The 14,809-nt window shown below is 39.7% G+C and overlaps 1 protein-coding gene and 1 pseudogene across 2 annotated transcripts in view; one reads left to right on the forward strand and one right to left on the reverse strand.

Moving 5' to 3' along the window:
• RIMKLB (ribosomal modification protein rimK like family member B) overlaps positions 1-14,809 on the forward strand; it is a 62,696-nt gene that overhangs the window by 40,885 nt on the left and 7,002 nt on the right. For both annotated transcript variants that reach the window (XM_058166076.1, XM_058166077.1), the window contains exons 5-6: positions 4,911-4,997; positions 13,576-13,779. In XM_058166076.1, coding sequence (XP_058022059.1) covers positions 4,911-4,997; positions 13,576-13,779 — 291 coding nt within the window. The remainder of the gene's footprint in view (positions 1-4,910; positions 4,998-13,575; positions 13,780-14,809) is intronic.
• On the reverse strand, positions 9,505-10,682 carry LOC131189736 (fin bud initiation factor homolog; annotated as a pseudogene).

Raw genomic sequence — 14,809 nt, forward strand, 5'->3', positions numbered from 1 at the left:
AGCCACTAGAATTTTACACACTAGAATTTTATGAATTACACCCAGAAAAACAAGCTTCACTGGTTTCCCTTGATGCTCAAAAGGCATTTGATAATTTGAATTGGAATTTTCTAAAAGAACAACTAAAATTTATGCAATTTGGGACAAAATTTGAAAATATGATAGGGGAAATTTACACAAAACAAACAGCAAGAATAATTATAAATGATAATACTACAGAACAATTTGAAATAACAAAAAGGGTAAGACAAGGATGCCCACTCTCTCCATTATTGTATATATTAACACTGGAGATGCTGTTAAAGAATGTTAAGAGAAGATCAGGAAATAAGGGGTCTAACAATAAAAAACGAGGAATACAAGGTTCAAGCCTTTGCCGATGACTTGGTATTCATAACAGACGACCTGCTAGAATCAGGACCAAAATTAATTAAAAAATTAGAAGCATTTGGAGAAGTCGCAGGATTTAAGATTAATAAAAATAAATCAAAATTAATAACTAAAAATCTTACAAAGAAACAGGAAAGAGAATTGGAAATTAATACACAAATTCAAATAGCTAAGAAGATAAAATATTTAGGAATTTGGCTAACGGCAAGAGGCTCCTCTATAAAAGAAGATAATTACAACAAATTAGTAAAACAGATTACAAAAGATTTGGATAATTGGAAAATTTACAAATACCACTATTGGGTAGGATAGCCACCATTAAAATGAATATATTACCAAAACTGCTATTCTTTTTTTCAGGTTATACCAATACAAATTAGAAAAAAAAATTCTTCGAAACATTAAACAAAATAACAGCCAAATTCACATGGCAGGGAAAACGTCCAAGAATAAGACTTAAATTTCTACAGGATACAAAGGATAGAGGAGGAGTAGCACTCCCACAATGGGAACTATATTATCAAGCAGCAGGCATAACCTGGTTAAAAGAATGGATAGAACTAAGGGATAAAAGAATATTAACAATAGAAGGACACGATTTACAGATGGGGTGGCATGCATTTATTTGGGATGGAAAATATAAAACATTTCAAAAGACATATAATAAGAAATGCATTATTACAAATTTGGTTGAAAATTAAAAAACAGCACTACACAAAAATCCCAATCTGGCTTTCACCAACAGAAGCACTAAAACATCCAAATTTAACAGAATTCAATAAGATAATAAGATATAGAGACCTAATAGACCAACAAGGGAAACTAAAAACAAAACAAGAAATGGAGTTAGATTTAACTAGAGATATAGATTGGTGGACATATATTCAAATACAATCAAAATACAAAGACACAAAAAATTATGAAATACAAATAGAACAACATGAATTAGATAAAATTATACCTGAGACAGAAGAGAAGTTAATTAGCAAGATTTATAAAAAAAATTTGCGCTACAAAATGGAAGAAATAGTGAAAGATACAATGGTTAAATGGGCAGAGAATTTTAATTATACAATAGATTTGGAGAGATGGGAAGCAATGTGGCAAGTAAATTCAAAATTAACATTATCCACGGCATACAAGGAAAACCAGTTGAAGATGTTTTACAGATGGCATCTTCCACCTACAAGACTTGCAAAGATGTTCCTAAATAATAATTCAGCATGTTGGAAATGCAAAAAACTCAGGGAACATATTACCCTCTATGGTGGACGTGTCTGGCCGCAAAAAAATTCTTGGCAAATATTAAAAAATGGCTAGAAAAAATAACAAAACAACCAGTTGAAAGCAAACCAGAAACATTTTATTAGGAATCTTTACAAGAACATACACCAAAGAAATAAAATATCTGATTTTAAACATTATAACAGCTGCACGAATAACTTATGCACAAAACTGGAAACAGGAAGAGATACCAACAGATGAAGAAGTGATAGAGAAAATTTTAGAGTGTGCCAAAATGGACAAATTAACAAAAGAAATTAAAGAGAAAGTAGAGACAGATTATTATACAATCTGGAATAAATAGCATGAATGGCTTGAGTCTAGAAATAAAGGAAAAAATAAAGGAGAAATTAGAATGTACAGAATGTATTAGGAATGTATAATATGTAAATAATAAATATACAAAAATCTAGAAAAGTAAAGCTATTAACATTAGATAATTTAATGTAAATAAAGAAAAGGGGATAAGAAAGAAAATAAAACAACAAATGTGATATGGGGGGGAAGATATAAAAGCGAGAGAAGACCACTAAGAAATGCTGTTTAGAAATAGGAAATAGTTATGTTATACATTGTGTGTCTGTCAGATTGTGTAAAATAAAAAAAAAGATTTGAGCAGGAGCAAAGATTGAACGGAGTATTGTTACCGGGTGAGTGATTGGCCAACTCATAAGTAAGAAGGAAACATTTTTAAAGCTTGAAAGAAGTCCCAACCTGAAATCAGCGGCTAATTGGCACATAGAAATTGAAAGTGAAGAGAAAGGATTTAATTGAAGAAGAGGAAGTAATTATCTTTGTGGATTAACAATTGACATTTTGGAGTCAGACATCGGCTGGTGGAAAGAAAGACATCGGCTGGTGTATTACTCAGACCACCATGGGAAACTACTACTACTGGAGGAGTATTTGTTTAAAGAGCTGGAGCATGATTTCAAAAAGGAGTGGAAAGAATAAGGACTCAAACTGGAAGGGTTTAAATGAACATTTGAATTAGACATTATTTGGAAATTAATTATATGACATTATATGGACTTGAATTTGAATTATACATAAGCTAAAATAATAAATTCAAAAATCCTTTCTCTTTAAATTGATAACATGGAGAGTTGGGAGCATGAGTATGAGGAACTAAGGGAGATGTTTCAAAAAGTGCGAGAAGGGAAATAAAGAAGTGGAGGACTGGTTAGAATGCAAAAAAAAAGGAAAAAGAAAATATGAGTGAGAAGAGGAGGAATACAGAGTTGAAAAGGAAATAATTGAAGATAAAAGTATCGATGATTACACTGGGATTGACAGTGATAGAATAAAAATGGATAGGGTGAAGTATCTCAAAAAAGAGAAGAGAAGGGAAAAGATTTAGGAGAAAAATTGAGTAAAAATTAGAGAAAGGAGGCAGAAAGGAAGATACAAGAAAAAGAAAAAGGGGATAAGAGAATTGGAGAAAAGATTGAGTGGGGAAATTAAAAGAGTAAAAATTAGAGAAAGGAGGTGGAAAGGAAGATACAAGAAAGAGAAAAAGAAGAACATAAGAGAATGGGAGAAAGGAAAGAAAACATTAAGAAATGGAATTTTGGAGAGACCAAAAGAAAATGGTTAAAAGGGAAAGAAAAATGGATAGCAGAAAGGAAATTAAAACATTAATAGGTTGATTTAAGGGAAGGATATCAGTAGTAGAAACTGTATGTAAGAAGTAAATTAGAAGAAGTATATAGATTATTGTAAAAGGGAAATAAGCAAGGATGAACTGAAGTGTACGTAAGAAGCAAAAAAGAAGAAATATACTGTTTAATGTAAAATGGAGAAGTAGATGAAATGTGAAAGATAAAATGTGTTATATGTTTTGTTATCGAAAGATGTATGAATTGGAGAGAATAATAGTGGATGATAAAGAAATATGTTTTAAATATTGAAAAGAATAAAGAAATTACTTGAAGACAGACTGATTTATAGGTGAAAATAATTGAAAGAGAGATATAAAATTAAACAAAATTGAAATGTTAGTAAATGATGTATGCTAAGGAAAGAGAAAAACAATTATTGAACTGGGAATAAGAATTTAAAGAAAATAAGAGGTGGAAGGTTGAACTAACTAAAAGGTTGTGAGGTAAAAATGGAATAAGTTGAAACATATTGTTAAAAACTAAAATATATGAGGGGAATTCTGAGAAATACATTCAATAAATGTAGGAAAAACCGGGGTCGTCTGGACATCATAGTGAAAAATATTGAATTGAAAATGAATACAACAATAGAGAGACAAGAAGGAGTAGAGACAGAAGAAAGGGAGAAGGAGAGAGAAAGAGAAGAAAGGGAAGAGGGGAGGAAGAAAGGGAGGGGAAATAAGAGTAGGAGAGAAGGTTAGATAGGGAGGAAGAAAGGAGGAGGGGGAGAAAGGAAGGGGAATAGAGAAGGAGTAGGAAAGGATGGAAAAAAGTAGGAAGGATAAAAGAAGGGAGGGAGAGGAAAGAGAAAGAGAAGAAAGATTGCTGTAAAACAAAAAAGATGAAATGGAAGAAAGGCAACCCCGAACATGTTTGAACATATAAGGATAAAAACTGAAGTATTAATAAAAGAGAATATATATCAGTAAAAATGGAGAAATTAGAACCTAGGGGCGAAAGAAGATGTGGTTTATATAAACAAGCATAGAAATATTAAGATATGATTAAAAATATGGAAAAAGAACATTTTGGCAGAAATTGTAACTAAGTAAAATATATTTGGATATGTTAAGTTGTATAAGATATGATATGGCCAATACTCTGTTCATAAAATATGTTGGGGGGGGGGGCTTGAAGAAAAAAAAATCAATAAATATTGATTCCAAAAAAAAAAGGAAATGGAAATAGATTGTGATTATAAACAGGCAAGTAGATGAAGAATGGATTTGAGGATTTTTAAAAATAAAGATTTCAAACTCTTTTTACTTCTTGATATAAACTTTTGAAAGTATTAGAAAGTAACCTGAGACTACTCAAGAGTAATATACTTTTTTCTGTCTAGAACACGGGTCAAACTCGCCGCGTCACGTTGCCATCATGTGATGTAGTGCAATGTTTTTTACCTTTGTGGAGCTTGGATGGGTGTGGCCCGCATGTGAGTTATTTGGCCGGCAGATGACCAGTTTGACACCCATGGTCTAGAATCACAGAACTTTGCATTGTAACCACAAGAAAACATCCAAAACTCACATTTGTGTACATCCCTATTTACACTTTTGGCTATTTTTTTTCTAGGGGGTCATGAAAACTTTGCCAAAATGATTGATGAAGCAGAAGTGTTGGAGTTCCCCATGGTTGTGAAGAACACGCGAGGTCATAGAGGTGGGTATATGATGTATATGATAGTTATAGTGTTAAATGAGAGTTGTTTTATCGAAAATGTTTAGCTGCAAAATAGTACAAAGTGCTCTTAATCATAAATACAAAGGTTGTTAAAATGACATAATATTAACAACCTGCTTGCAGAATACATTGAATAATCCACATTTCCTAACTTATTTGTATTCATTTATCAACATTAGATACATTTTTGTCTAATTATACAAGTCATATAGCTACACTATATTGCATCTTTAATGATTGTAATAATAAAAATTTACAATTTTTTTCTTTCAACTACCACAAAACATAGTTAAATATAAGTTTTCTATTTAGATTGTCAAGTTTGAGAAACTTTTGTGACTGTTTGATTCTGCATATAAATTAGTGAAAATGCCCATGAGTTGAAAATAACTTTTGGTAAGTTCATGGACATATTCATGTAGGATTTTTCATGGAAAAGCACAAAGATGGTTTATAATTGCCTTCTGAGATATTTTTCAACTCTCACTCTGTCCTACTGTATTAGTAATATATTTTTAAATGTCATTTTATAAAATTAGTAAAAGATCGCTCTTCTCCAAAATAAAACAGAACTTATTAACAGATGGGAATCAAACAAGTTATATTATGCTCAAAGAAAAGCATAAGGAGGGTATGATATAAACTAAAAACTTAGAAAATATAAAAATAATTACATTAAAATCTAAAAAGTTTGAAAAGAAAAAACAATAAATGAGCATTAAAATCAATTACAAAACACTATAATTATCATCTAGGTGTTCATTAAAACTGATTTGTGGGACAGGTTTTCTTCTGATATATTCTAAGTGCTGCTGTGCAAAAACTTGCAACACTATGTTGTAGCAGGGATAGTATGTTGAAAGCAGCAGGGAAGTATAAAATTGTCTTGTGAGCCCTTGGGTATTCATACACTGAGTTTAGGATAGTAGAAATGCTGAGTTTAGGATAGTAGAAATGTGTCTGTAGTGTAGGAATTGGAGAAGTACATATTCCATTGTTTCTATATAGTGGAGTGGGCATGCATAAGTGCACTAAGGTGCCTGTCGTCCCTATCATTGTATTTTTATACTCTTATTCTTGTTCTTGTTTTTGTTTGACAAATTCCAATAAATAAAATAAATAAATAAATAAAAATATGTCTGGAGTGGGTGTTCGCAACCTGCAGCTCCCAAGCTGCATGCAGCTCTTTGACCCCTCTCCTGTGGCTCCCTGCTGACCTGGGCATGTGACCTGCTCTCCGCCCCGAGACACTGTCCCAACCCGGCCATGACTGATGCCAACCTCGCTAACATGAGGGCTGGTGGGATGGGAATGGGAACTGGGAGGAGGTATAACGGAAAGGGGGACAGGTCCGCAGCTGAGGAGCGAACACAAGTCACGGCAGCAGCTTCGCTGAAGATTACCCTCCTCTTCCTTCTTCTCATGCAACCCCTTGGCTGGTGATTGCAGGGCTGTGAGGCCGCGCATGAGCAGGGATACCCTCAAGTGAGCGGCTGGGCTCAGTCAAAGCGCAGCAAAGGTGCACAAAGTGGGCGGGTGGACCGGCTGATGGGCGAGCATCTTTGGCGAGGGTACTCTGGCTTTCTCCAAGCCTGATCCGGTGGGTGTGCGAGGTTCGGCAGGACCAGCCCCCTTTTCCCATTGCCTGAGCTTCTTTACTCCCCCAGTGGAGTTGATTGAAAACTGTCCTCCGGGAGGTGAAAGTCTCCTGTGTGAGATTTAAAGCTGCCCAGAGGATGCTTTTCAATCAATACCAGTAGCGGCACCGCTCTGCTCTCTTGAGGAGGGTATCTCAGCTTGTGCGCACCCTCACGGTCCTGCAACAGTTGGCTAGGTGGTCGCATGAGGAGGAGGGTCATCTTCAATGAAGCCGCCGCGGTGGCTTTTTGGATTTCCAAAAAGTTGCCAAGAAAAAAGAAAAGGAGTAGCAAAGAGTCCCAAGGAGAGCTTGCTGGTTTGGCCCAGCTTTGGAGAGAGAGAGAAGAGACATAGAGACAGAAAGACAGATTGGTGGGTGGAGAGAGAGAAGAAAGAGAGAAAAGGGGAGAAAAACAGAGAAATGAGAAAATGATGGAGGGAGAAAAAGAGGAAAAAGTGACAAAAGAGAGAAAAAGGGAAGAGAAAGAGGGAGAGAGAAATGAGGGAAGAAGAGAGAGAAAAGGGGAGAAAAACAGAGAAATGAGAAAATGATGGAGGGAGAAAAGAGGAAAAAGTGACAAAAGAGAGAAAAAGGGAAGAGAAAGAGGGAGAGAGAAATGAGGGAAGAAGAGGGAGAGAGAGGGAAACAAATGAGAGAGAGAAGGGGAGAGAAAGAGAGAGGGAAAGGAAAAGAAAAACAAATGAGAGGGAGAGAGAAATGAGAGATAAAGTGGGAGAGAGAGAGAAATGAGAAAATGATGGAGAGAATAAGAGAGAGGAAAAGAAATAAATGAGAGAAGGAGGGAGAGGGAGAAATGACAGAGAGCTGGAGGGAGAGAATAAGAGAGCGAAAAGAGAGGGAAACGAGAGAAAGAAGGGGGGAGTGAGGGAGAGGAATAAATGTAAAACAGATATGAGAGAAAGTGGGAGAGAGAGACCCATTTCCCACAGAAGACACTGGGAACCACAAAACCTGGGTAGGCGTGGCTGGGGTGTGTGTCATGTGACTGGGTGGGAGTAATGTTGAGTTGGCCACACCCATCCAGGTTTTGTGGCTTCTGATGTTTTCTTTTCTGTGGGAAATGGGTCCAAATGGCTCTTCGGGTGTTGCAGACCCCTTGTCTAGAGTCACAGGGTCTCTCTGGGTAAGGATTCTACCTGTATCAGCCTTCAAGGATAGCTGAGGGGAGGGTGTGACATTGTGCCAAAGTAAAGGCCGTTTGGTGATCAGGTATATCAAGATTTGTTAAGTATGCCCTAAGGCTGTGATGGCAAACCTATGGCATGCGTGCCCAAAGTGGCACACAAAGCCATGTTGCCCGCCATGTTTGTTTTCTGGGTTTCTGGCACACATGCGTGCATGATAATCAGCTTTCCTTTGCGTGCACGGCAGTGCTGAAAAATTGCCTGTGCATGCGCGCCAGCCAACTGATCATCGAGTGCGCATATGCGCTAGATCCCGGAGGTTCAGCTTTTCTGGAGTGCAATCCTTTCGAACATGTGGCAGTGCTGAAAACCAACCTGTGCATGCGCACCAGCCGGATGATCGTCTGGTGCGCATGCATGCTAGAACCTGGAAGTTTGGCTTTTTCGGAGCGCAGCCCTGACGAGCGCATGCAATGTTTCTCTGCGACCTTTTCAGCACTTAGTGCCAAACAGATTTGCCATCTCTGCCCTAAGGGTAGCAGAGAACCTGTTGGGTTCACTGGTGAAAGAAGTTGAGAACCTGGATAGGTCAAGTTGGTGCTCTGTGTCTGTTACACAGTTGAATGAGAACTTCAGCCTGATCATATCCTATGCTGGAGAAGATCCCAAGGACCCCAAGGGTGTGATTTTAGTTGTCACTAGATTTTAAATTTTAATTCCTTATAGACCTAAAATCATTCCTGTAGTAAGTGGAGCAAAGCCAAAAAGGAAAAAGAATAATCTAAGCCAGTAGTTGATTATGGTTGCCTACATTCTAGCCTCCACTTTCACGAGGCCTTCTCTAGACTCAAGGTGGTATTACAGAGACATTTTAAGACTTTGAAAGGCCAAGTTTAGGAATCTGTTCTGAACAAGTTCTAGTAGTGCAAAGTTGGAAATGGGCCTGGCACCATAGAGAAGTTGTGCTATTTGGTTGGCTTCAGATATTTTGAATGCTGCAGGGCTGTAGTGGAATCCCCAGTTATATTTCTGTTAGTAGAATTAGGTTTCTGCTGATAAAAGCTGGGCACAATTCTACCTCAGTTCTGCATTATCATCATTGTCATGCCACCACCATCATTAGGTTAGGTGAATAAAAATGTCAAATCCAGTATAAACATCTGGCTGACTATTCAACCAACCATAGTAAACAGCCACTTTGAATGTCTCCGCTGATATGGTAATGTCATAGGGTAAAAATCTTTCTTTTTAAATGTTGATGGTCATGAGGATTTAAAGTCCACCCTACATTAATTAAACGTTGTTGAAATTAATGATTTGCATCTGTTTAGCAATGCAGCAAAATTTGCAGCTGTTTATAAATGTAGCAAAATATTATAATGCCTACTGTGTTTCCCCGAAAGTAGGACATGTCTGGATAATAAGCCCAATTGCGCTTTCAAGCGCATGTGGTAAAATAAGCCCCCCCAAAACTAAGTCCCCCTCAATACTTAGATGCATGCGCAGCTGCCACGCTAACAATCGGGTTAGAGCTGCTGCCATCCAGGCCAGCTTCTGTGAGCCAGATGCACCGCTGCCACTCAGGAGAAGAAGAGAGAGAGGAGGCGCTGCAAGAGAGGCCATTTCTGACATTTTCTTTCTCCCGGGCGGCGGCAGCGCGTTCAGCTCCCAGAATCTGGCTTGCCTATCTTGGCCAGCAAGGGGGAGTAGCAGGTGGGGAGGAGGGTGACAGAGAAGCGAGACGCATGGAGCAAGACAGGGCTCCCTTGCCATCTGTTCTTCCCCCGCCCCCCTCACCGGGCATGGCAGGAGCTGGAAGTGAGGTAAGACACAGCGGAGAAACGAAACACGTGTCTTACCTGATTTCCAGCTCCTGCCATGCCCGGTTGGCATGCGATGGAGGAAAGTCTGTCCATCCGTGGGGAAGCATGGCCAGCAAGAGTCCTGCCGGAGTGGCTGGCCACTGGGGGGGAAATAGGGTCACTCAAAGCCCAGTAAGGCACCCGCTCCCGCTCAGCCCTCGAGATACTCTGTCTTGAGGCGGCTGAGGCGGACGCTATGGGTCTGGATGGTGAGCACAAGCAGCTTGTACTTGTCCTGCAGGCCGTCCGAGACAGTCAGTGTCTCCTTGAAAGGCTCATGCATGCACCAGCATTCTCAGGAAGTCATTGTTGAGGTGGCTCTCATGCTCCTGGCCCTGCCGGAACTTGTTTTCCAGCTCCTCCAGTGACTTCTCCAAGTTGATATAGGTGTCTGCACAGATTCCCTGCTCAGGAGTTGCTGTAGCTTTCCTCGCCATCTAGGTCATAAGTGATGTTCTTCCAGCATGGGTGCCGTGTCCTCAACCTGCCGGCCCAGGAGGGTGAATTCCTCGCGCAGCATCAGAGCAGGTGCCACTGCTGCTGCTGCAGGATGCGAGCATTCACCCTCACCACCTCTATGCAGCGCAGGTGGTTGCGCAAACTAAAAAGCAACTGGCACTTTTCTGGGTCATCATTCTTCTCATAATCCCCGTTGGGCACGAAATAGTGATGCAATGTCCCATTGGACATCTCCGGATAAAGCAGGCCATCAAAATAGCTGTGGCACAAGCTGAGTGAACAACTCAGAAGCCATACCGAGAGGAGCCCCAGCAGCATCCCGGGTGGGGAGGGGAGGGAAGCTGCCCCGACACCCTAAGCATCCCAAAGTGGAGGAGGGCAATGGCAAGTCTGGTCGCACCTAGTTTCAAGTCCTCCAGTTGTGGCTGCCTTTCTTGCAGAGCTTCATTGGAACCTGCTGGGAAGCTGTCGTTTGGCCTTTCTCACTCCCCACGGAGAGTGCACCTGATTTGCCTGCGAGAACTTTGGCGGTTTTTTTGTGACCCAATCCTCGCCAGCAATGCTGCGGGCAAGAACTGGCCACACCTATCCCACTTCAGAGATAAGACCCGCGATAATAAGGCCAAGGCCATATTTCAGGGGTCAAAAGAAAATAAGACCCTGTCTTATTTTTGGGGAAACACGGTATATTCCTTGTAGGAAAATAGTTATTTAATATACTTTCTCTGACAGTTTTTGAAAGAAAATATGCTACTTATTATTTATTTTATTTTATTCACAAGTAACTCCTTACAGCAGCGGTCCCCAACTTTTGCAGCTTGGCGGCCTGCCTGAGAGGGGGAAGGACAACTGGGCTGTGCAAGTGGCGGGCTGGCGCACACACACATGCACACACAGCTCAACTTAGCAAGCCAGAGCCAGTGCATGCACATGTGTGCATGCCGACCCACTGTTTGTGTGAGTTGAGCTGTGTGCATCTGCACACTGGCCTGCTGCTCGCATGCATGTTGGCCCACCACTTGTGCAGCCCAGTTTTGAATAGGCATGGCCCGGTAGTGGGCAGCGGCCCAGGGGTTGGGACCCCTGCCTTACAGTGGTATTTTTTATCTCTCTACAGTTTGCTGATACAGTTTATTCTATCCAATCTTGTGAAATTACAATTACTTTAAATTAATTTGAAATTATGTCTGATTTCCCCCCCCAAACAAATGAGAAGGTTCTATTTAAATCCATATAAAATACAATGGTTGAAGAGAATAGTATAAGTAAAGTGAGAACTCTTGGAAGAGCAATGTAAGATGATTATATTGCAGGTATTGCAGAAGTCTACAGAAGGAGGCTTCAGTTTAACTCTGCTGTTCTTCAAGTGCCTGATGTTCTTCAGTACAGTTTCAGATATAATGTTGCTTTTGAGGATGACTTCAAAATGAAATTACTGCATTTGGGGAGCCATTCTTTTTCATAAAAAATAGGTAATATGAACATTTTGAAATTTAAACTATAAATAATGCAATAGTAGCTAAATAAAAAACTAACATACAATTCTAAAATAATTGTATCGGTCATGTGGACCTATTGTATTATTTTGTTCTCCTATCATGTCACTGGGTTATAGAGATTAAGGTGGACTGCTCTGTCTCACCAAAAATCAACCCTAGCAGAAGCAAGAACACCACTGTTCCATTAAGCATCATGAATAAGTCAGCATTAATCTTTAACTATTACATCCTAGAGATTCCCAGATAGGGACGTGAATGTATTTCAGCTTCATCCAAATCTGTTAAAAGCACCTTTTGAAAAGGAAAATGCAGGCACTAAAAGGAAAGGAAAGTATTATTGTATCACCCTCAAAATTTCCCAGCTCAGTAGAATGTATATAATTATATATTATATATAATTATAGAAAACTTACAGATTCCCTGCAGTACTTCTGCATGAGGAGACAAAATTTTGCAGAGAACAAGAAAAGAAAATTCCAAACCCAGCAGGAATTGATGATATCTCTGCAATATGGTCATTCATAGTGGAACATAAAAATTTAACCAGTGCCCTGCCAGATCATACTTCATCTAATCCAGCAGTTATCTCATAGTACCCAACCAATTGTACAAGAAAGCCTAATAGTCTCCCAGCAGCTAGCCTTCAGAGGAGTGATAACCAGATTTGGCTCTAGGTTTTGCCTCAGTTTACATTCCCAGTAAGCAACCGAGGGGCAATTCTATCCCTTCTCGTTCACTACTTTAGCCCAAAAAACAGTTCCATGAAGGGAAATCCTTCCTTAGAGGGAAGCTTTTCCAACTCCTTGATCATTTTAATTGCCATTTTCTGAACCTTCTCCAGCTGCACTATATCTTTTTATAAGTGTAGCAACCAGAACTGCACACAATATTCCAGATGTGGTTGCAAGAGAGAGGGAGGGGGGCAGGATTTAAGGACATTATGAATCGCCATTAGTTCATTCATGTTACTCTGAATTTCTTTTTAAAACTCCTTTATTAGAGAATGAAAGCAGAAGTGTATGCAGTTTACCTACTTTTATAAATAATGTGTATTTGTTACTATTTTGCTTAGAGCTTCATCTAAGCATTGGAACCTAGGCTTATTTGCAGATTTCAGTCTCTGGATTTTGTTTTGTATTCTCTCACTGCTAGTATTTATTTAGTTTAATTTTTTATGTTAGAATATGTTTTGTAGTCTATGACAGGCTTACAACCCAAGACTTAAGTAGATTTGAATATAAATGAGTAAATCAGATTTCGTAATGAAGAAATTTTAAATAGAATCAACATCTTTCATATTACTTACTGAAAAAAATGATTTATAAAATCCTCCTTAAGATAGCTTGAAATATGTTTTATTTATTAATGATATTATCCTAAATATGGTTGTATTCAACTAAAGGATATTTATCAATAAATTTAACATCTGAATAAATGTATTTAATGTGAATTTTGATTTGGCAAGAATTTTAAATAGGTTTTATATTCCACTGTTATACTAATTGTTTTAATTGGCAGCTGCAATTTAATTGGGACTGGTTTGCTTTCATTGGTCAATTAATCATGAACAGCACCTTGGAATCTCTGCCATCTTTAGACTGTGATTGGTGCAGCCCTCTGTTTTATGTGTCTAGAGAATCCCAAACCTGTTGCAAAACACTCTTGCAACCTAGTTCTACTAGAATAGCACGGATTGAAGGATACTGAGGGAGTGAGAACTGGAATAAGCCCTGGAAATTGTGAGCGTATTCCAAGGTAATATTTTCCAAATTTTGCTGTTTAAGTAGCACTAAATTTATAAGTGCTTTACCATTTTTATTTACATTCAGTTACCAGGATAATGTTTCCAGTACAGAAGTTGAGAATGTATAGACACACTGCCTTTCCAGCTCTTTAAAATACAGGCAGGAAAATCACTGACTAGTTTTCATCTTCTGTGTTTTTTTGATACAGGAAAAGCTGTGTTTCTAGCCAGAGACAAACACCATCTGGCAGACCTGAGCCATCTAATTCGTCATGAAGCCCCTTATCTATTCCAGAAATATGTCCAGGAGTCTCATGGCAAAGATGTGCGTGTCATCGTGGTGGGAGGCCGTGTCGTGGGCACTATGCTGCGTTGCTCAACAGATGGTAGAATGCAGAGCAATTGCTCACTTGGTAAGAATGAAAATGTGTTTGAATTTACTATGTATGTTGAATTTTTAAATTCTAATTTAAGGCATACCACACTTTTCGGAGTATAAGATGCACATTTTTCCCTCCTAAAAGAGGGGGGAAAGGTTGGTGCAGCTTATACACTGAATACAGCCATTTTTGGTCTCCCAAAACCCCACTCAGTACATCCAGTTTTTGCCAAAAACGGTTGTTTTTGGCAAAAAGGGGCCCTGCAGAGGATTTGGGAGGCCTGCAGAGTGCTCCTGGGGGCTGGGGAGGGCAAAAACGTGATGCGGGGGAGGGGAGGTGGGGGAGGGCAAAAACAGACCTGTTTTTCACATAAACGGGCCCATTTTTAGCAAAAAGGGGGGCATTTTGCCCTCTCCAGCCCCAGGAGCACTTTGCAGGCCTCCCAAACCCTCTGCAGGCCCCATTTTTGTGAAAAAAGGGCCCATTTTTAGCCTCCCAAACTCCCATGTGTCACATTTTTGCCCTCCCCAGCCCCCAGGAACACTCTGCACATCCCATTTTGGGGATTCTGCAAACCCTCTGCGCATCCCATTTTTGCGAAAAATGGGCCCGGTTTTTGCAGAAACGGGACGCGTAGAGGGTTTGGGAGGCTGCAGGGTGATCCTGGGAGCCAGGGAGGGCAAAAACTTTTTTTTTCTTGTTAACCTCTTAGAAATCTTGGTGCTGACAGTGGGCGTGGCCAGCACAGGAGGCTTCCCTTCCCCAGTCACCTCAGGGCTTCTTGGCCCCTTAATTGGATCAGCTGAGCCGCTCAGGCTGCCATTACAGCTGATTCATGGGTGCCGCTCTGGCCGGCGCTTCCAGCAAGAGCGGCCGCTTTTGCCATCAATTGCAGCCACTTCTGCAACAGGAGGCCAAGAGATGCACCCCATGTGCCTAGCGGCGGCCTTCTGGAGGGTACTGTAGCAGCAGCTATCCACAGTTTTTTTACTTTTATTTCATCCCAACAGTACTGGGCCACATGGGTTGGGACGAAATAAGGGTTAAAAAATTGTGGATAGCT

This window comes from Ahaetulla prasina, chromosome 2, assembly GCF_028640845.1.
Source record: "Ahaetulla prasina isolate Xishuangbanna chromosome 2, ASM2864084v1, whole genome shotgun sequence".
NCBI lineage: Eukaryota > Metazoa > Chordata > Lepidosauria > Squamata > Colubridae > Ahaetulla > Ahaetulla prasina.